The sequence below is a fragment of the Oreochromis niloticus genome, linkage group LG7 (assembly GCF_001858045.2).
Source record: "Oreochromis niloticus isolate F11D_XX linkage group LG7, O_niloticus_UMD_NMBU, whole genome shotgun sequence".
NCBI classification, from domain to species: Eukaryota; Metazoa; Chordata; class Actinopteri; order Cichliformes; family Cichlidae; genus Oreochromis; species Oreochromis niloticus.
The window spans coordinates 36,540,897-36,563,909 of NC_031972.2; the positions used below are offsets into that span (position 1 = coordinate 36,540,897).

The window sequence follows — 23,013 nt, forward strand, 5'->3', positions numbered from 1 at the left end:
GTAAGGGCTGTAGGTTTTTCTGTAGTGTTTAAGTCTGTTTCAGCTCTAACTTTTCCCGATGCCTTCACCATTCTAGTGCCAACAGTTTTCTTACTGATAGATCAGACTGCAAAGAACGCTGATTAGTTTATCCACTGCATCTGTGCAGGGATCAACCTTACCTTACCATTGCAATTTAATACTTTTACTTAACAAAACCATTTTTTTCTTTTCATAATGGAAGAGGTCCAACAATTTGCAGGGAAAAAAAAGATATTTTACCTTCTCCTAATTCAGAACTCTAAATCAGAGAATGCCTAAAGGACTGCACCATGACCTGGAGTTCATTGTTACCCTCCAAATATAAATTTCAGTGTGTGAGTGTGTTTGTGATGACGTCTCTCTGAGGTCAGGAGGTCACCTTGTTGAGCGACATCTCCTCTTTCAGGTTGTCATATCGCTGCTCCAGCCTGGAGAACTCTTTGAGGAGGTTCTGGTAGCGCTCCCTCTCCTTATCCAGCTCCGACTGCAGAGACATACTGCTCACTTCCTCTGAAACACACACACATCCATCAATGAACAGCAGCTTTCAGTAAGTAAAGCTGTAAACTCTTCACAGCCTGCTTCACTTCAGAAGAAGCTGAAAAAAGTTCCCAAACATGAAGGTGTTAAACTCACATCGATGATTAAGTTCTGAACTGTAACTGAATGTTCTAATTGTGCTTGCTTTAAGTTCCATAAAAGACACACTTACACACTTTTTCCATTTAAAACCACGAAGGAAAAGTCCATCACAAGGACACAGGTCTGTTTGCTTGAGCTGTTGCTGAGCTGAAGAGCTTCCTGTGGTTTCAGCTGTAATCGCTTGTAATCGTTTGTTTTCACTCGGGTAAAAACAAACAAAAATAAATAACTAAGTAGATTTGATGCGTCTCCAGTCTGGTTTGTTTTTCCTGCACTGCTCATTGCCACCGGTGCAGCAATTCATCGGCACAGACGGCAGGTGAACTTTCAGGTACACAGACATTTACCTGCTGCTGATTGGCTGAATGAATTCATTTAGTGAAAGTATGAATGTGAATAAACTCTGCAGACTGTTTGTGTGTGTGTGTGTGTGTGTGTGTGTGTGTGTGTGTGTGTGTGTGTGTGTGTGTGTGTGTGTGTGTGTTCGCACTTATGCATCCTTGTGAAGACCAAAAATGTGTCTGTTACTATACTTGTGGTGCCCAAACTCCAGGCCCGACGAGTTTGAAGGCATTTTTGAGGCTCAAAATGTGGTTTCAGTCTCACAGTGAGGTTTAGGCCAACCATAACCAAAGGGTTAGGCATTCATTTTTGAAGGTTAGGGAAAGAATTATGTCAATTAGATGTCCTCACTAAGACATACAAGGCAAGTTGTGTGTGTATTCTAGTCATCAGTGCTTTAGTCTCCGATAAATTTTTTGATTTTATTCTGCTTCCAGTCTGCCTTTCTGACTGAATTCACCTTCGTTCCTACTTCCTGTTTCTGTTGGCCATTGAGAACCAGGTCTGCAGGAAGGCATCAATAAATCATTGTTCTCAGTTTAAAGACAGTCACAGAGGAAAAGTCACTCACTCAGTCTGACTCGTGTTTCCTGTTTCAGACAGAGAGACTCTTGTGCAAGTGTGACGCTTGCACGTATGCTCGCACACATCTTTAATCCAGGTGTGTTTTCCAGGTAACTTACCTTCTGTGCTCTTTGAGTGCTGCAGGATGCGTCGGTTCATTTCCTCCTTCTCGCTCTTCAGCAGGGAGTTTTCTCTCTCCAGCTCATCCACCCTCTGAACCACACACAAAAACAAAGAGTGATTAACACACACACACACACACACACACACACACACACACACACACACATCGCTGTGTGCCAGTTTTAAACGGTAACACTGAATCAGTTTTAACACCTCTGATGAGTCAAAGCTGGAACTGCGAGCACATTAAAATCCCACAGAGGAAACTTTTCTGCAAGGAATACTTTTACTTTTAGTACTTGAAGTAATATTTTCTGATTATATTCACATAATTTGACTTTCACTGCAGGACTTTTACTTGGATGTGAGTCTAAGTCTCGGACGTGAGTCTAAGAAGCTTCTTCAGTTCAGAACTGAAGAAGCTTCTCGGATGAGAGGTGAAACGTCTTCAAGCAACTTAAAGAAGTCCAGACGCTTTTCTTTCCAAGCTCCTTAGACTACGATGACCTGGATGACTGAGAACCTTCACAGACACCTTGGATGTGAGTATTTTTACTGTGTAGTATGAGCACTTTTACTGCAACAAAGCCTCTGTGTGCTGTGTCTGTCTGTCTCCCTCGCCCACCTGTGTGAGGTCCATCTTCTCGTTGATATGCTCCTCCTCCATCTTGTTCCTCAGGGCGTGCGCCTCCTCCAGCTCCTTCCTCAAGTGCTCCAGCTCCTCCTCCAGCGACCTCACCTGGCCTCCATCCTCCTGCTGACTGCGCAGCAGCTCCAGCTGCTTCTGCAGCTTGTTCACTTCCGAGCCCAGCGAGGTGTTTACCGTCTGTAGCTGCTCGTTCTGAGTGCGGAGCTCTTTGGACTGAAGCAGAGACACCGGTGAGCAGGTGAAGCAGCAGTGAGATTATCATGTACATCACAGCCTTTGATACAAAGTAATGTGCACTGGCCCAATACTTCATCATAACTCATATTTATTGTCGCTAATCAACGACTTAGACCTGGATCGTTATATCTTATTCATCAACATGTTTGGTGCACGCAGGAGCTCACACGTGATGATTTGTAAAGGATTATAGTAGAAAAACAAAAATAATTGTATTTAACAGACTTTTCTCCGGTGTGCTGATTTTAAATTAAATTATTTTATGAAATAAGCTCTTTACCCAAAATAACTCCAGTGATAACTTCACTGTAATCATATGAATCTGCTTCTGTTATTCTTTTTGTATACTGCTAAAACATGATTCAGAGCATCTGACATCAGTCCGCATGACTGTTCACAGACAAAAACATTTTTTAATCGCGTTTTAAACCAGTATCACTGCACAGGAGAGGACGTGAGTGGAAGCATTATGTTTGAGTTGTTTAGAGAAACGCTGTCTGTGTGTAGTCACATAAACATAACATCATAGATCTACTCTGATCTATTTGTTAATTAAACAAGTGCAGTTTGTGAACCTTACTTGTTCACAACACTTACTTGTCACTAGGGGGAGACATGTGGTACTCTGATGTACTCTCCACTGAAGACACTTAACAGATCTTAGAGGAAGCTGGTGTTGAGGGGGACGGTCCAAAGTGTTATAAATTACCTACTATTGTATCATCAATACACATTTCTGTTTCTCTGCTCTACTCTAACTCTTCACTCGGACAAGCTAAAATAAAAGAACCCTTCTTCACCCCACGTTCACATTATTACAGCAGCAGCGTGGACACAAACTCCTGAAGCTGCTGCTCAACTAAAATTTAGAAGACTGAATATTATCAAATTAGACGACCTTCATTTGAATAAATTACGTTATGTTTTATTGTGTGTTATGTTTTATTGTGCTTTCAGAATAAAAGCATGCTTTTATTCTGAAGGGTGGCATACCTGGTCGTCCATTTTCCTCTGCAGCTGAACGATCTTGTTCTCCATGCCCGTGTTGAGCTTCTTCAGGTGCTCGGCAGAGCGAGCTTCGATCTTCAGCTGCTTCAGCTGCCGTTTGGCGTGCATGCGTCTGAAGGCGCATTGGATGGTGATGGCAGCGTTGCGTGCTCGTCTGAACTTCTTCCTCTGCATCCAGCCGCGGACATTCTTCTGGATGATCATCGCCTTGTGATGCAGCAGGAACTGTAGAAGTAGAAGAAGAGGTGGTCATGGCTGGAGGACTAACGGCACGCACAGACAGACAGACACACAAATTCATTTAATCAGAGCGTCCGCCTGACCACATTCCTCCTTTAACTTTGTTTCCAGTTTAATGAGACATCACAAATTGAGCCGAGTCTTCCCAAAGAATCGGCTTTAACACTCATAAAGTTCATACAGACTAAAGAACAAGTCAGAAAGTCCAACGATTACACAACAAGCACATACATTTATGAACACGTCCCATTAAGGGGCTTCCTGTAAAGAGGAACTTCTCTCTCATCCACAGCTGCTTCATGAGGCACTTAAAAGCTGCACGTTTAATACTTAACACCCATCTTTGGGAAAAACAAACCAAACAAAAAAAAAAAAAACTCTGCATTTGTTATCAGCAAATGCAGAGTTTTAACAGTAGTGCACAGATTGTGATTTTTTTTCTTCATTTGCAGCCAAATGTGAGTCAAAGCATTCAAACTACCGTAAGTGAAATCCAGGAGAATGAATGTACGAGCAGACATACATATTTCTGCTCACGGCTTCATGAAAACTTCAGTAAAGTTACATTCAGTGTTTAATGCAGCCGTTTTTATTTTATGCAGATTTCTGTCTCTATGCTTGTTCATTTTTTTAACACAGTTTTGTCGTTGCTAACACCGAGCAGTAATGCCGGCTGTACCTCTTGGTAAATCCTGCGGGTGAACATCCCTTTGGCGTACGCCTGGATGGTGACCACGGCACGTCTCACTCTCAGAAACTCGCGCCTCTCTCTCACCATGCGGTACTGCTTCTGACAGATGATGGCCGCTCGTGTCTGACGCAGGAACTCTGCGTACCTGCAGGAAGAACATTCATTAACATCACTACGTGATACGCTGCAATGTGACCTTAAACATGGCGGCTGTGAAGTCTCACTTTCTGACTGGCTGACACAAAGAACTGGAAAATAAAGAAGCATGGATTAATTTGATCTTTACACAGTGAATTAAAACTGTTTAATTCCTAGATGATCATTAATTATGTCGGCTGATTGATGATCAGCTCATTTTCCAAATCAGCCTCTTTATTGGATCCCTCACAGAGTTCCTGGTGTGGGTAAAGGCTCACCTGCGGGCCATGTATCCTCGGCCGTATCTCTGCAGAGTGATGGCCATCTTGCGGATCTTGCGGTATCGGATCCTCTGCAACCAGCCTCGGACCGTCTTCTGGATCTTGATGCAGGCCGAGCGGAACTTGTCGGTCCGGAGCTTCTCCAGGTACGCCACCTGACCCGCTCGGAAGAAGATCTTTGTCTTTCCAAACTGGAACATGTCGGGCTCCTGAAAGACGGATTTAAACAAGGGTGATTAAATCAGAATAATTACCACATAAAAAAATGTGTGAAACGTGTAAAAGCACAGACATGAAAGAATCCCTCTACATGACATCCAGACACAAGTTTAATGACATTTTCTTTAAAGTGGACCTTCTAAAAGGTTGGTGTGCAAAATGTGAATAAAAGTTTCAACTGAAAAAAATTATCAAGCATCAAATCAGAAAGTTTGTTTCACACAGACTCATTTTTATTTAACGAGGCTCCTCGTTCCTCCCTGAGGTCAATCTGAACCCGTTCGAGGACACGGTGCACAGCGTGCAGAGATACGCAAACAGCTCTTTAGGAATCACCTTGTTGAGGCAAAAATACTAATTCTATATCCAACTGTGGGGTTTTGGGGGCATTTTTCATAGATTCTGAAACAAATGGTGCATTTTTGTGACCGGCTGTCAGAAATAAAGAGCCTAAAGACAAAATTTAAATGTAAAATGTAAATTTGTGTGGACACAACACTGGTTCATCCCTTGAGTCAGGGGCTGGTTTATGTTTGAATCATTCATAGGTCAGAGTTGAGAGTTAAATGGTCAGGTGCGAGGACCGGACTGAGAATGAAAAGACCTTCAGAAAGTCTGGACAAATATTGTTTTGCACGTCACTGAGCTTTAATGAAAGCGGTGTGTATGCTGCTGTGTTTCCCACCTTGATCAGCGTCTCCAGCAGGTTTTTACACACCAGCTTCTTGTCTGCTGTCGTCATGTCGGATTTCTTCATCAGGACTCGATACCTGTTGAAGAAATCTGGGTACGTCCACCTGGAGGAGTGACACACGACACATGCGGGCATCAGTTCTGTGAACTTTGTGATTTCACTTCATGTCGTGTTGGTTAAACTGTCAAAAACATGAGTTCTGTTTCTCGTTCACATGACTGGTTATTAGATTTCAGATCATTATGGCGGCACAGACTTCTCCACCCTCTGAGGCCTCGAGGAAACGGAGCAGATAGACAAGCTGCTGGATTTTCCTGCCGCTCTGACCATGAAGGTTAAACCAGGTGAGGGGTCACATGATTGAATGCCAGCTGGCAGCAGAGCTGGACTCACCTGGACGGATACCCGGCCGCGCTGATCCGGATTGTCTCCAGGACTCCACAGGCTCGGAGCTGCTGCACCGCTCGCCGCGAGTCAAACCTGCGAAACCAGAAACGGGTCAAAACCCCCAAAACAGAACAATTTAAAGTCTCGCAGCCCGAACTCTTCCTCTCACCTCATCCTCTTCATCAGGACGACAGCGGCTGCAGAGTCAGCTCACAGCAGACTGAGCGAGTCGGTCAGCTGAGAGCCGAGTGGGACTCAGACATGTGACTGAGGCGCTTTATTTAATTTACCCACGCTGACACAGAGCGGTTTGTGCTGAGCAGCATCAGCAGACACAAACACGACGACCGCTCCCAGAGAACACTCAAAGAATCATCTCATCAATCTTCAAATCCACAAAAACTGAACTTAGCTGAAAATGTTCACAGAAATGTGATTCTTTTCAGAAATAAACACGGCTGTTTGTAATCGGTCTGAAAATGAATCCTGTCATTACTCAAATATACACCGACATCGACACAGCACACAAAAGACACTATTTAAAGTTTAAGTGGAGAGGATTAACAGAAACTACTGCTACTACTTCTTCATCATCATCATCATCATCATCTACTATTACTACCACTATATCTACTAATACTAATAACAACCTTTTGATGTAAACTATGCAGCATTAAGTTTGTGGTATGCTTTGAACTGATGGATATCTTTAAAGTAAATTTGCAAGTTTATTGTGAGGCACACGTGTTGTTCCTGGTGTGTTGTGACTTGCAGGAAAAAGCGCTTTAGGGGGAATCCCTTTGGTGTAAAAATTCAGCACCGCTGCCCGCTGTGACAGCCGTTAGCGAAACATTTATTTTTGAGGTGAGCTGTTGTGGAAGAATGTGGCTCGCCGCGTTTGGAGGGAGAGGAGCAGGTTGGTTACTGGTTTGATTCAGGCTGTTTTTTTTTGTTTTTTTGCTTGAATAAGAATTTAGTTGGAAGGGGATCCTGTTCGAGCAGGTCGATGTTCTCACGCCCATGCAGAACCTGTTCGTCATGACCTCTGTGATATCAGACCTGCTCGTCCTGTTGGGCTGTGCGACAATGAACTCGTCAGCATTTTGAACTGACTCAGCATTACAACCTCGGATCACTTCCTTTGATTCAAATAGAAAATGAGACTGAGTGAGCTGACTCACGAGAAGGCCTCTTTGAAGTCGTTGGGTTTGATGCAGCGCACGTAGTGAGGAGTCGTAGCGTTCAGGGTGTCCATGAGCAGATGCAGAGACGTCCGGAACTAAAAGACACAGAAACGTGTGAGAACCGCAGCAGGAAGCACCACGATGCTCCTGAAAGTCCTGCAGAGCTCACCTGATGTCCCACCGTCTTCCTGTGCTCTTTGTTCGGAGCTTTGGGAACGGTCTTCAGTGCTCGGACGTTCACTCTGGCGGACTTGGCGGGGACCACGTCGTCTTTGTCGCTAAACAGGTCGGCGACGAGCTGAAACTGAGGGGAAGAAAAAAAAACAAAAAAAGGAGGTCAAAGAAATGCGACGTGCAGAATCTTAAGATTCGAGTTCACCGGTTCATCAGAAACAAGCAAATTGAATTCCTGCTAAACCAAGAAACCCAGACAAAGGTCAAAGAAACCAGCAGGAAGGACAAAATGATTATTTATCATCACAAATGACAAAAATGTACAAAACGTGCAGCTTAAACAGATGAAGCAGAGCTGGAGTCTCTGATCTCACAGAAAGAAAACTGCATTCAGGACAATAAAGTTATAGAGAGGTTATTAAAAACCCCTCTGGTTGTGTTCACCCCCACCCCACGGGTGGGTCAATGGGACATTCAGTGGGTTGTTCAGTAGGTCACAAAAGTTTGTCTTTCATTTTGTCATTCAGTGGCCCATTCAGGGGGTCAAAGGCTAAGAGGGGGGGTCGGGGGTGGATTCCCATTCATTTTCTATGGCGGTCACTTTTGACCGGGATCACCACAGATGTGACAAAGTTAATTAAAACACTCAAAATTCAGTGAAAGAGGTGCTCATCACTTTTATATGTTCAAGTGCACAGTGTGGAGGATGTCATAAGGCCTCGAGGCAATCGGATGTAAAACACAATATTTATGAGGTTTTTTATTTGACCCGAACATGACAGATGGGGACTGCAATGTGTTTTTTAACCAAGCATCTGGAATGAAAACTTCAGCACTTCAGAGGTTTCGAAATCTGGAGCAAAGGGTGCTGCTGTGATGGCAACGTCTTTTTTTTTTCCCCTTTTCTTTTTTATGCACACAAATTCAAATTTAAAGACAGACAAACACACATCTTTAACACTGCAGCTCTGAGGATGGATGGTACTCAGCTGTCCATAAAACAGGAGCTTTATTTTGAAAGGACAGGAGGTGAATGGGGATGCACTTGAGTCCTGGTTCTGGTTCGTACCTGGCTGGCCTTCAGGATGTTGATCTGCTCCTCGTAGACGGTGTCTCTGTTCTTTTCCAGGAAGCCGTCACACTGATACTCCACCTGCAGAGAGGGCAAGCTGTGTGTCAACCATCAGATGAAGATGAGCAGCTGGACTCAGACTGTAAGCTCACATACAAACACAGCTTCTGTGTTTTCTACTGCAAATCTAAATATTTCTTAGTGATCATGTTTAGGGCTTTATTGAGTCATTCTAAGCTTGACTGTAAGTGTGAAAGGAGACCTGTCATTTATTTTAAAATACATTTCTCCAGGTCACCTTTTAAATCAGATAGTCTTGCCTTCATAATTCTAGATCTGTCCAAGTGATATAAATATGAAACTATTCGATGTTTTTATTATGTGATAAACAGCTGGACCACAGCCTGAGGAGACTGTTTAAGGAATCCGAGTTCCTGTGAAGTGAAACCCTGAGGACATGAGAAGGACTATTTTTAATACCCTCTGCAGGGGGTGAACGTCCTCACTCGGCTTTAAACTGTCAGTGGAGACACAAACAGTGTGTGTTTCCACATCTCTGCCTTCAGATGATCACTTTCATTCATTTCTACTCCCAGACTCTAGAAACTTTAAAGCTGACCTATTCTGCTTATTTTCAGCTCGGTGTTTTTCGCTCTCGCTGACATCCTGTGAAGTTCTGTAAAAGCAGTAAAAAGATCGGGTTTCCTCTGAGAGTACAGTGTTTGGATACTGAAACTCCGAATCTCATCAAACAGCTGGTGGAGGAGTCCTCAGCTCACCTTATCAGCGAAGTGTATGATAATGAAGGAGATGTTGGACATGCGAGGTTTCTGGAAGTGAGCGCTGCTGGAGTGCTTATTGTAGAGCTTCTGGGCCCAGTTCTGATCCGTCCCCTTTGGCACCTGAAACACAAACATATTACACAACAGCTCATGGAGGAGATCTATTCAGGTTACCTGAGCGCTGAATAACATTTGTTTCCTCCTCCTGTGCTGTCCCACATCATCATAACTTCAAAGACAGAGAGAGGATGAATAAATCATCAGCTCTGATCTGAGAGATTTACACCAGATAAACACACGGATCAGCAACAGAGAGGGAAATGCAAGAAAGTGCAGCACTCAGCAGAGTTTCAGACACGCCAGCAGCTTGGGAGAACTGGAGCAGACATGAACCCTATTTCATCACAACCTTAAGAGTCAGGGCGCCAAGGATCATCAAAATCTAAATATTACAGGAAAGTTCTCCATCTTACATTTTCCACAAAACCCATTAAAAAGGACTAAGTGTTTGCAATCACTCAAAAAAATAGGAAAGAATAAGATTACAAGAGGCTGTCTCACATGTGTGGAAATACGTTGTTTTAGTGACAGATGAGCTCAAACTTTCAATCTAAACAAAGCATATTTGAAACATGAAACTAAGTTTCAGCTTCCAGGACACAAAAACGAAGCCAACACTGACGCCAAAAACTGCACATCCTCCAGTGTCCACTTGAGGCTCCAAAAGTGAGCAGAAATCAACAGTTTTGATCTCTATAACTTATTTTTTCTCCTTCATAACAACTTTACAGAGAGATGGATGGGTGGTAATGGTTGGTTCATTGATATCTCACCTGTTTAAAGTTTGCATTATTAAACAGGTGACTGCAGTCATTAGCAGTCTGTTAGGCTTCACCTCAGCTAAGTAGTCTCTGAACTGGACCCTCTGGACTGTTTTTGTGTTGTTGGAGAGTTTTTGAAGAAGTTTTAACCCTTTATCACTCTAGCATAAATGGTAACAGAGTTAGGGTGACTTAACTCATTATTCACCTGCCTAAACAGAACACTGCTGCCAGACTTCTGACCAAACCAAAGTTTTCTCACGTCACTGCTACTCGTCCGGCTCCACTGGCTCCCCATCCACTCCAAAGTACACTTCAAGATCTTGGTTCTCACTTATAGGGCTCTGAATGGTCAAGCACCAGCATACAGGTGTAAAAGTTATTTGATGTATGTCCAGGCAGGTCTCTAAGGTCATGTGACCAAAGCCTGCTGGTCGTGCCATGTACAAGGCTGAAAACTGAAAGCGACAGAGCTCAACAGCAGCACCTGGACTCTGGAAGTCTCTCCCCTTTAGTTTGAGTCTGCAGACTCTGTTGAGCTTGTTAAATAGCAACTAAAATCTCATCTTTTTAAAATTGCTTTTAATGAACCATTTCAATCTACTGATTTTTAGTTTTCCTCTTTACAGCACTTTGTGATCAATATTTTGAAGGGTGCTATATAAATAAAGTTTTACTTACCTAATGTGTTACTTAACAGTCGGAGCATTTTGTTATTATTTTGGGCCATTTGATTAATTAAACTAGATCTCAGTAAATAAACCACACCTGTCTTTGGGTGCTAAACAAAAAAAATTGTTACTTTTTTTTATTCAGCACCCAAAGACAGTTTGAGGGTTTTCCTTGATTCCATCCTTTAGTAGAGTCAAAACATCACTTTTTCGTTCTTTTGTGTTTTATTGGATTTGGAGAAAAGAACTATTTTTGTGATTTTGACATTAATGTGTGTGACGGTCAGTCTTACTTTACACTCCTCATCCAGCAGGTCCAGGATGCCGAGCCGAGCCTCGATCAGGTCGATACATGGCTGGTTATCAGCAAAATCGATCAGCGTCCAGGGGATCTGCTCTTTCATGTACTCCTCCTGCTCCAGCTTGAACACATGCTGAGGACGTAGGAGGATTACGGTTTGAATCAGTGAAATCCTGAGAGGTGAGGCGATTTACATTAAAGTTCATCAGAAAACTCACAGAGTTGAACTGCTGCTGGAGTTTCTCGTTGGCATAGTTGATGCAGAACTGCTCAAAGCTGTTCACCTCAAACGTCTCAAACCTGCAGAAAAACCACAGAAACCTTCTTATCCAGTCCAACAAAACAAACAACAGCAGGTGAAACAGGTGGTTCGAGGCAGGGCTTCGTACCCGTAGATGTCAAGGACTCCGATGAAGGAGTGCTGCTTGATGGACGTCTGCAGGGAAAGGTTGATGTGCTCTACAATCCAGTCGAACATGCGGGCGTAGATGTGCTTGGCGAGGGCGTCGCGGGCGTTGGTCGCCTGCTTGGTGGACATGGTCTTAACGTATGTCTCGGAGGTGGTGGCAAGCTTCCTGTGGCAGAGCCAGTGCTCCATCTGCTGCAGCTCCACACCCAGTAGTTTGCAGAAGTGCTGCAGGTGGACGTCCTTCCTCTGAAACACGAACAGAGTCTGAGTCAGAGCGCCGATAAAAGCTGAGAAGAGACTGAAAGAAAGGCCGCAGACATACCGAAATGTGGCAGGACTCCCCGTCTCGGTCCGAGCAGATCTCGACGTTCCCCAGATGAAGGATGGACGCGATGACTTTAAAAATGCTGTTCTGACTGCTCTCCTTTATACCTGCAGATCCAAAACATGACTGAAGTGTCTGTTTAAAGGAAGTCACAGGAGGGCCAGCAGGTCTCTGTTAACGTTTCACTGCATCTGAAACCAGCACATGCTGAAAGCTCGACCATCAGCTTCATACAACTGATCCAGAGTCAGAGTTCTTACTACCAGCATGGAGACAAAACACCGAAGAGCAGTTTTAAATTTGAAATCCTTTTACTTGTTTTTACTAGCAAAAAATGGCCTCATTCTAATGCATGCATCCCACATCTTAATGTTAATTAAGTTTATATTTGTATTTTTATTCATTTTATTATTTTGACTTTCAAGTTTTTTTCACTTTTGTGCTTTATTCACTGATGAGTTTTTTGCCAATTGTGCTTTTTGTCCCACCTTTATTTTACTACTTGTGCACAATTGTAACTTAGCATACACAGGATTTTTTTTTTTTTTTTTTTAGAAAACACTTTATTTCTTCTCTGGCTCCTTTTATTTAAATCCATAATCCAAATCCTTCTCCTCACACAGACCCTAAATGATCAGGCCTCTAGTAAAGACCTCACAACAGCTCATGTCCTGGATGAATTCATGGAACTGAACTGACTTTCATATTCATGAAGTCAAACAGATGGTCTCAAACTGTCCTCCCAGCTGAAGCTTGAATATTCGCTGCCCCTTCTGACTTAAATTAAAGGGACGTCCACACAGGAAGAGACAAGTGACTGTGAAGACTCAAGGAGACTGAAACAGAACAGGCTACGGGGTTCATACGCATTTTTTAGGGTCAAATTCAAGCACTTTTTAAGCACGTTGAAGGTCCATTTTCAAGCTTTTCCAGCACATTACCAAAAAAAATGCATGTTCCACTTAGCATCACCTCAGTAAGGCCATGTAAAAATTAAAACAAATCATTTTAGGTGGACTTAAATGTCCTTAGTTCCCCTTTTGTTAAAACATAGAAAAATGCACCACAGACAAAAACTGAAAAAGGAAATGGTGCAATAAGCATATAGTGTACAAACTCAAAAAACACATTTCTTTAAAAAATTAAGATTTGCAAATGTGAACAAATCAACTTCTTAGAGATATTCATCTCCAAGGCCAAATAAGTAAGTCTTCTCATCAGTTATTGATGCTTCTTTCGTGACACAAGAAATAGGAGACAGATGTTTATTTTTTTTAACTAGTTAAGCACCGACACACCCAAAATTTGGGCAAAAGGGAGGAGATCACGTTTAATCGGTTATAACACGAGGTCAGAAATATAAGTGCCGACATGAGTAGTGTCCATAGAAACCTCTGACTCTCAGCTAAAATCTCATATAAACAATTTCTATAAGCACCAAATAAAGCAAAGACACCAAACAGTTAAAAGAGCAGTTACGTCACCATGTGGACAAGTAATATCCATATTTTGATTTATGATTTTCTGGAGTTAAATGTGAACCGAAGCATATTTTCAAAGGTGTTATATGCTATAAAATACTTTTAAAAATTAGGCGAGTCATTTAAAAAAAAAAAAAAATCAAATTTTTCTATGTTTGAGTCACATCAACTTTGACATCTGCAGTAATATTTACACCTCTGATGACATCTCACAAGTGTTATTTTGATACCAAGATTGTTTACGCAGAGTTTGTAATTGCAGAGAAATACTCCATTAATTTTGGTCATTTCATTTTCAAGCAGAAAGCTCAGGAAACCCCTGTGGGCCTAACAGGTTAAAGTTAATTCCCAATAAAACCAACTGTAAGTTGTGTAACCACATTACTGTCTGTATTATTGTTAAAGTCATAAATTATCACCTTTAAAGTGTTTGTGCTAAGAACACCAGGCATGGAGAACAGCACTGACGGGAGAGGCTTTGAACAGTTGACATACTCAGGTTAATTCAAAATACAAGACTTTAAATAAATAGATTTTAGGTAGATGCTTGTGCATTCTTAGTCTATCATCTGTGATATTATTAGGTACAATTATAATGTATTGTTCATCTCCATTAAAGAAACGGGCAACCTTAAAGTATGAAATATTAAAACACTTAAATTTGTCTTATGTCTCAGTGGCTGATAGTGCCCCACAGGCCTCAGTGTGAGCTTGTAGTCATTTATGATTTATAAAAATAAACAGATTTTGAATGAAAGCCAGGGAACTCCGGTAGCACAAAAAAGTGGATATTCTTTGTGGATCAGTCCCTCTTATTACTATTATTTCCTTAAGCCTTAAGTTGGCTAGTTAAGTATCGGACTAACGTTTAAAGCTTTTACTTAAGTGAAGTAACTCACATTAGTGCTACTACTAAGTAATGTTAGCTAAATTCACAGCATATTCCATAACTAACTGCTATAATAGCGCTGCTGTACTACAGTGCATTTCAATCATTTCTCCAGCAAGTTCAAGCACTTTTAAGCACCACATCTGAAATTCAAGCACTTTTCAAACCTTGAAAAGACAATATTAAAATTCTTTTTCAAGGATTTCAAGCACCCATACGAACCCTGAGGCTAACAGCAAATTAAAACATGCTGTTTTCAAATGTTAAGGTGAGCCAATGAAGAGGCTACGAATGGGAGTGAAGGACATGACAGTCAAAGCACAAACACTGGAAGAGTCTGGAAAGTCCATCAGTGACCAGCGGTCGTCTACAAACACATGCCTGAAGAAATCAAAGCTCACCTATCAAAGATGGTGTTTGGGACAGATTCATGACTCTTACCCAGCAGCGTGAAGGCCTCTCTGGTCTTCTTAAAATCTTCAGCGTCATTCACGCCCTCGATGAAAATGTTCTCGCCTAGAGACGTGTACGTGAAATCCTCTGCGCTGGCTGAGAGAGGAGAAGAAGAACTGATGACAAGAAGAAACTGAATATTTACAGGCAGAATAAATACTGACTGAACTCCCACAGCAGTGAGCTGAATCGTGTTAACATGAAGAAGCAGGAAAAGACTTCAACCTTAACTCGAAATAAACACATTTTTTCTTTCAGAGATGAAAAATGATTTTCAGAAGAATAATCCTCAAACGATTTGACCCTGAGGCCGACTTAAAGAAGCTTTGGACTAATACTTTATCACATTTAATAATAATTATCCAACCAAAACACAACTCCCAAACTTTTGACTCACTGAGGGCGAGGTCTCTGAACTCCGGTAAACTGGCAGAGGCGCAGAGCTGGTAGAAGATGTGATAATTCCTCTCGTCCTCAGCCTGAGAAAGAAATGACAGAAACTCTTTACACAGACGAACCAATCAGGTTCAATCAAACATCCTGAGCAAGTCTGTGAGACTGACCTGAAACACGACGCGGGACTTTTCCAGCAGGTAGGTGCGCATGTTTGCACCGATGATGTGGTAATGCCTGTTAAAACCGATCTGGATGTACTTTCCAAAGCGGCTGCTGTTGTCATTGCGAGTGGTTTTTGCGTTTCCAATCGCCTGATGAAAAAAGACAACATCATCCATTGTTCTTTAAAACTGTGCAGCAGCTCCTCCTGCTGCATGGATGCAGTTTGATTCCATGTGAAACAAGTCGCTCATGCACACAGAACGTTGCATTTAATTTGGCTTAATTTGACTGCCTGCAGCACGCTCCATAGAAGTTTTTGAGGTACAAAGTTGATTTTTCTAGCTGAGATTTTGTCCTCTGCTTCAAAATTAACATTAAGTTGAAAGATTGAAACACCAGAGAAGATTCTCTGGTGAACACCTGCTCAGTACTGGACCTCCAGGATATCATATAAAAAAAAAAAAAAAAAACTAGAAGGGGTCCAGGGGTGCACACCAAGTCAAGGGAAATGGGCCACTTCACACAAATTTTTAAATCCACGATTCTCTGACTACAGTGTGTTTATAATATGAAACAAGGCTCCGCCCACTCACCTCCATAATGGGGCTGGACGCCAGAACTTTGTCCTCCACGTTGGTGTCGCTGGCCGAGCCGCCCACCGTGGCAAAGAACCGCATGGCGTACTTTGCAGAAACCGTCTTCCCTGCTCCGGATTCTCCGCTCACGATGATCGACTGATTCTTCTCATCTCTGACAAACACCACAGAAGAAGAAAATGAATCAGACCGCCTCTAAGGCTACAATGCAGGGCTTCATTTCCTGCTACTAAAGTTACCAGACGCTTGGCATTGAGAGAACGATGAATAATAATAAATAATATTAACTAATGTAAATACTAAATTATTCACTTTTCTGTAGGTTTATCAAAATATTTAAGGTTTTCCTTTTTTCCTTTTTTGTTAAAATATTTAAACTTTAAAAAAAATCAGACTTGTCTTTATAAATATTAAAATTATTTTAATTATTGTTGTTAATAAATTTAAATTTTGAAAATATAAATCTAAAAATGATTAGATTGCCATTTTCTAAATATGCCGTCAAAGCACAAATATGTCTACATATATAAATCTCACATTTAAAAATGTAAATCTATAACTCTATGTGAATCCTTCAGGTTTTTTCCAATAAATTCAGTCCAATCACAACAAAGTATTTTTATTGTGTAAACTGGGCAAACACTGAAAGCACAGTTAACTGAGACTGTTGGCATTAAATTACAGAGTTACTGGAAGAAATCTTAGAGGATTCAAACAAACTTAACCATAAACCCCAATCTCATTTTCATTTAGTACAATAAATTATATTTGTGATAAGACATCCACTTACATTAGATAACATGAATATTATCCAATGATTCTGACGAGCACCTTCTCAAGAAGCTCATATGAGAGCTCCTGAAACGGCTGCAAGTCACAAAAATACTTGGAAGTAAATTATAAAATGAAATTATCTGTATCCTTTACTTGTGCTCTTAATTTAAAGGTAGAGACTGTCCCTCTCTCAGACGGTTGTAAAAGTATTGTGAGTATCCCGCTTTCTTAAAATTAATAAATAATTCACTGAGATTCAGCTGAGAGTAGAATCGGCTGAGGTGTTTCACAGCAGCTCTGGAAACACTTTGCAGATGTGAGTTTCACATGGATGTGAGTATTTCAGGGTGTTTCAGCATCTCTGCGATAAACTCAGCAGATACAAGTCGTTTAAAGAGTGCGTTTCCTCCCACGTATCTCACCATGCCACGCTAACCAGCTGCCTCGCACACGCTGCTGAGCAGAGGCGTGACTGTAATTAGACTCCATCACAGAGAAAGTGGGAGTTTTTCCTCAGCTCTGTAATCATCTTGCTCCTCCAGCAGCAATTCCACAAATGTCACAGAACAGGAAGCACTCGTGCTGACGACCAATAAGAACCCACAGTCTCACCTGGCCATCTGCTTGTAGGCCTCTTCAGCCACAGCGAATATGTGAGGGTCCATGTCGCCCATGTTCTGCCCGCTGTACGCGTTGATCACCTCCTCGCCGTAAATCTGCAGCTGCTCGTACGGGTTGATCGCCACCAGCACGATCCCTGAAGAACACGCGACATAATATTAAATGAACAAGAATAATCACACGGTGAGTAAAGATATGATGAAAGTGTAAATGTATAAAAAGCAAATGATAAATACAAGTAACTGAAAAAAAAAAAGAACAACTCATTAATTTAAAAACAACAACAACTATGAAACGCTAATATATATATGAAAAACTATTAAGTTAGTCAACAAATATTGACAATAATTTTTAATGACAATTTAATACAGTTTATAAATAATTAAATAAAGAGACAAAATAAGCGTGAAGGTAAAAAAACAATGAAGAAATTAAAGAAACTATGTAATATTAAATATAGGTAAAAGGAGAAAATAGGAGATTTACAAAAGTAATATACTAAAAATAGTAAAATTAAATAAATAAACATCTAATAACACAAAGCAACACAAATAAATATTTCTATGATATTTCTAATAATCCTGCACTAAGTAACCACAGGAAGCGCTCACTGACCGCAGTACGTGTAGATGGCGTTGGACTCGAGGAATCGCACTCGCAGGTTGTGCAGCACGGCGGGTTCATGCAGGTAGCTGAGCGCCGTGAGGTCGTTCTCCCCCACCAGGATGTCGGGGTTACGCAGGAAAGGAAGAGGGTTACTCTTCGGTCCCACGGGGTACTGCAGAGGCTGAAACACAGGATCGATACGCCATCAAGACACAATCGATATGTTGTCACACAGACTCAGATTGTCCCACAGACACTGTGAAGCCTGACAGAGGAGGTATCCTTTAACTCCTGACTCCCTCGGACCCTGCACGGTCTCCTGTTACAGATGTGTCACCCACACATCTGGACAAACATCAACATCTGGACAGAAACCAGAAACTTCGCCTCTGCCTTAAACCATCAATCACTTCATGCTGTGACATAAGGAGGTTTATCAGGACATGAGGTAAAAACGACGTTGATGGAAATTTTAAAAAGTACGTCTGAAAGAAAAACACGACTCTTTTCTGTGGATCTAAGAAACAAATTTAAGATTTAGTGAGATTTTTAAAACACACACCTAAAGAGAAACTCAGTGGAGAGATGCAGCAGAGCTGATGAATACACCTGTGTGCTGTTCTCTCCTGATTAGAAACAACATGCAGTAATGACTCTGATCATGTTTCTGATTAGCTGATCATTCTGGGCTGAAATCTGATAGATTTACTCATTAATCAATCAGTGTATCAGCAGCTTCTTATGGATAAACCACTATGACAGCATCATCTACACAGTGACCTGTAACTGTGCTGTGATCAGTTTGACCCAACATGAATTTTTTACTTGAAAATTTTGTAATTTGAAGAAATATTTGTTTCCTTCCCCAAATTTTCCCCTTGTGAAGTTCCAAAATTTACAAAATTAATCATGTAAACTTATTTTATTTACAAAATGCATTAATCCATACACGCTCCCCTCTGATCAGCAGAGAAGCACACAGTCTGATCTAAACGGGCTGAAGAGCAGCTGAACATTGTGAGGATGCATGAATTTACAAGCAGAAGTGCAGAGTTGTTTTCTGATTCCTGCTGAAAACTCAAACTGGCCGCGGCACATCTGTATCTGTCTGTTACCGTTTCATCCTCGAGTTTTAGCTGAAGGACCGGGTCTCCTTCTTTGTAGTCTTTGACGATCTCTGCAGCCTTCCAAACGTCCTCCGGGTCCGGGATCCAGACCCGAGTGTACTGAAACACATGAAGAAGAAACACTTGAGTGCTAACGTTTCACTGCTCTCGCATCAGCTCTGCAAGAGGGAGGAGACGACTGAGCAGAGGCACGTTTAACAGCTTTAAACATGGTGACATGTTTGGGGCAGACAAATGTGAGAACAAGCAGTGTAAATCTTTGACTTAAGCGCTGCCTGTATGTGAGTGCGAAGGATGTGAACCTGCTGAAGGATAAACTCACAGATCCTGAACTCAGAAAAACAAAGTGTTAGAAAAGTGAGAAGATGGCTGAAGGTTAGAGCGTGGCCGCGCCGAGGACGCGCGGCGTGATAACAGGAGTCGTCTTTACTGTCAGTGTGAAGGAGCTTGTCGGGATTATCAGAAGTTCCTCCTGGACTTTTATCTGTTCCTGCAGATTAACACGTTTGTACTTCTGATCAAAGGAATCATTAACTGATTATCAGCTCTGTGGAAATTACAGCAGACGAGCTTTCATCTGAAATAATCCTGCAGAGGCATCATGACAGAGAGAGGAGCTCAGTCACATGACGGCATGAGACACCTGAACATACCTGGGTCTTTTATTAGAAATAAAATCATTACTATAGAAGAACAGACTCTGGGGACCGTGCTTCACTTTCAGGAGGAAAATGAATCCTCGTCGCAGGTTTGGGAGCTCTTGGATGTTTAGTTGTTGGTTTGAAGCAGCTAAGCTTCTCCTCCCTTTGTTCCTGTCAGTGAGCTCCTCCCTGTGATGAGATTCATGATTCACACAGACTTGTAGCAGAACAGGAATCGTAGTGCCTCCCCGTCTTAGGTCTGCTGACTCCTCTGCCTCTGTGTCAGTGGAGCAGAGGTTACAGGTGTCAGCACACCTGAGGTAAAGGTGAAGCAGAGCGTTCTCTCTCTAGACAAAGACCACCGAGCAGAACGACCCAGGTAACCCTGAAAAACCTGAACCATGAAATCAGCACCTGAGCTCTGAAAAACACATGTATTAAAATGTGATAGACGTTGGTGCTACGTTACTCATTGTTCCTGCGATCATAATCTGAGATAAACCAATCTAAATGTTTCCAGATCCAGGCCGATACCTGGGCTTCAGGTAAGCTATGATCCTGAGCGCTGATCTGATATTAACATGAATTCATCTCTCAGAATCAGTCTTCATGTGTAAGACGACATCAGGTCCACTTAAAGCTAGGGATGGGTACCGGTATCGTTCTGACATAAACGGTAGTAACCAGACCGAAAAGCAGCGCACATTTCGGTGCTTTTTTTTTTCCTGAGATGTCATACACTTTGGATTCTAGCCAATCATTTTACCTTTCCAAGGATAGTAGGCGGGCCCAGGTACATCCGTTCTTGTAGAGCAGAGCTACAGATTAAAAATGCCCAATGCGAAGCAGTCAAAAGTCTGGCTGTACTTCACAGCAAAAGATGCAAACTCAGCAGCCTGCAACAAGTGCTTTAAGCTGATACTGTGATACTGTCAAAGGAGGTAACACCTCAAATCCGATGAAACACCTGGCGACGCATAGCGGGTTTTTTTTAAAGCCCAGAAATGCACCGTGTTTGATAGCTTGCTGCGAGACCTCACACACATTGTTATCTTTTTACAAATAAAACAGCTAAACATGAGAGGTTTTTGGACAAAGTTTGTGTTTTCCATTGTTTAAGCACCGGTTCCAACCAAAGAAGGTATGTTGTATCAACAGAAAAAGCTAACTTGGTTATCATTTTGCAGAAAAAGAGAGACCGCTAAAAATAAAAACATAACAGGTTTTTGGACAAAGTTTGTGTTCTCCATTCTTTAAGCACCGGTTTGAGCACCGTTTAAGCCCCGGCACCATTTCAAAAGTACTGGTTTGGCACTGGTATCGGATAAAACCTAAACGAGACCCATCCCTACTTAAAGCTGGATCAGATATAACCAGCACAAATCAGCATGTGTGTTTATTCAGCACACATCAGGACTGCTGACACAGCACCGGGTCAGCGCTGCTTCTCTGAGTTTGTTTGAAATCTTTTCAGACTTGAACGCAAACCGTGTTCATGACTGAGAAAATGCTGATGCTCACCCGTTTCTCTCTGTCTCTGTTTTGTTTGCATCATTACAGAAACTCTGTGTTTTTTTTAAACTCCATGCAGCTTCAGTCTGTGTGTGTGTGAGGAGGTGCACCACAGTGAGCCTGAAGGCAGGGAAAGAAAGGCTAAAGTTCCTGTAAGTAACGCAAGATTGTTGGGTTGTTGTATCCTCAGACAGCTGATCAGGGTTAAATCAGCCCACAGCTGCACAGATGTGTTAGTGCTGATCAGACTGATATCAGATACAAACATGATCCTGAGCAGATGTTGTCCCTGTCTGCCTCACTGACCCTCTGAACCCAGTGGACCTGCAGCGTGACCTCCCGATATCATCATTTATGGTTTGTGTTTGTTCCTGTTCTTCATTCATCTGCAGCAATATGGTGTCACTTCCTCCTCTCAACAGACAAACTGAGAAAAATAAAGGAAGAAACATCACAGCATCTGCCTGCATGCTGTTCATTCAAACAATATGAGGTCACTGTGACAGAAACTAATGAGAGCCGAGGACAAACAATCCCGCATTACATCACTGCCTTCAATGCAAACGCACTCCTGTGAACCAGAAGCTCGTTTCCATACAGTTTGCCTGTGTGACAGACAGGAATCACACAAGGTCACATGACCCGAAGCCACTGAAACGCTCATGAGAGCAGCCCGGGAGTTCAGCTCTACTGAAACACAGCATACATTAGCACAGAGAGCACGGAGAGGCCAACAGATGAAAATCTCTGACGCCAGGCAGAAGGCAAATCAGTCCTGATGACATCATGAATATGTACATTACATAATTGAAGCACGCTCTGGTTACTTTCCATAGAAAGAGGGGGAGACGACATGTTCCCAGACAGGACAGGAAATAAACCTCTATCTGTGCTTCCAACACGAGGCCCTGCCTGAAAGTGACCGAGTTAAATTCACTTTACAGGAAATCCTGACACACAGAAATTACACGTGTCCCACAGACCTGTGACTGCCAATTGCCATCAAATAAACCTAAAGATTAAAGAAGCTTGATTTCTTGTTTAATCCAAAGCAAAAACGTGGACTTCATCAGGCCTTCGAGTATTTAATGCACATCTCAGATGTTTTTCTAATCTTTATCTAAATGGGACAAAACATCTGGATCTGAAGTGAAGAGCAGAGAGCTTAGGCTTTTGCTGGAGTGTTTAAAAAAAAAAAAAAGCCACCAATAACAAGATAAGGTAAGATGGTGGTGGGGAGCATGGTGGTTAGCCTTGTAACGAGAAGGCTACTGCTGCCACCTCCTTTTTGCACCCTCTGACAGCTGGGATAGGCTCAAGCCCCCCACACGACATGTTCAAGGTTCCTGTACAGCGAGCTCCAAAGGACGAGATCTGCCGTCTCCTGGCAGATAAACCTGTAACTGTGGATCAGTCCATGTTCACAGCATGAAGCACACTGCAGGTGCACGTGTGGAGAGTAACATGCAGGAAGTTCTGTGGCCCAAAGTTTTCTCCCCACACTGGAGAGCCATCTTGGGGTTAAATCACATCACAAAAATGATTATTATGAGAAGCAGCAGATTTGTATAAGAGCTAACAGTTCTCACTGCTGTGATTTCAAAGCCAGCAGCAGCACTGTCCTCCCGTCCTGGAGCTCTGATCTTCATCCGTGTGGCAACAGGCAAGTAAACTGTGCTTCAAAGAGCCAGAACCAGCACAAAAACGCAGATTCAGGCTTTTTCAGCTCTCCATAAACAAAAACAGTTTCTCCTGTTCAGCGTCACCACATGCTTTTCGA

The 23,013-nt window shown here is 42.2% G+C and overlaps 1 protein-coding gene across 2 annotated transcripts in view; it reads right to left on the reverse strand.

The window, feature by feature from the left end:
* myo5b (myosin VB) overlaps window positions 1–23,013 on the reverse strand; it is a 48,643-nt gene that overhangs the window by 13,677 nt on the left and 11,953 nt on the right. For both annotated transcript variants that reach the window (XM_019361415.2, XM_019361414.2), the window contains exons 2-24: window positions 19,069–19,179; window positions 17,963–18,134; window positions 17,339–17,483; window positions 15,950–16,106; window positions 15,362–15,505; window positions 15,196–15,277; window positions 14,787–14,894; window positions 11,973–12,082; window positions 11,631–11,896; window positions 11,460–11,541; window positions 11,234–11,374; window positions 9,446–9,568; window positions 8,664–8,747; window positions 7,590–7,724; window positions 7,418–7,515; window positions 6,243–6,329; window positions 5,841–5,952; window positions 4,934–5,145; window positions 4,506–4,662; window positions 3,572–3,811; window positions 2,318–2,554; window positions 1,689–1,782; window positions 401–531 (exon numbers count right to left, since the gene is read on the reverse strand). In XM_019361415.2, coding sequence (XP_019216960.1) covers window positions 401–531; window positions 1,689–1,782; window positions 2,318–2,554; window positions 3,572–3,811; window positions 4,506–4,662; window positions 4,934–5,145; window positions 5,841–5,952; window positions 6,243–6,329; window positions 7,418–7,515; window positions 7,590–7,724; window positions 8,664–8,747; window positions 9,446–9,568; window positions 11,234–11,374; window positions 11,460–11,541; window positions 11,631–11,896; window positions 11,973–12,082; window positions 14,787–14,894; window positions 15,196–15,277; window positions 15,362–15,505; window positions 15,950–16,106; window positions 17,339–17,483; window positions 17,963–18,134; window positions 19,069–19,179 — 3,228 coding nt within the window. The remainder of the gene's footprint in view (window positions 1–400; window positions 532–1,688; window positions 1,783–2,317; window positions 2,555–3,571; window positions 3,812–4,505; window positions 4,663–4,933; window positions 5,146–5,840; window positions 5,953–6,242; window positions 6,330–7,417; window positions 7,516–7,589; window positions 7,725–8,663; window positions 8,748–9,445; window positions 9,569–11,233; window positions 11,375–11,459; window positions 11,542–11,630; window positions 11,897–11,972; window positions 12,083–14,786; window positions 14,895–15,195; window positions 15,278–15,361; window positions 15,506–15,949; window positions 16,107–17,338; window positions 17,484–17,962; window positions 18,135–19,068; window positions 19,180–23,013) is intronic.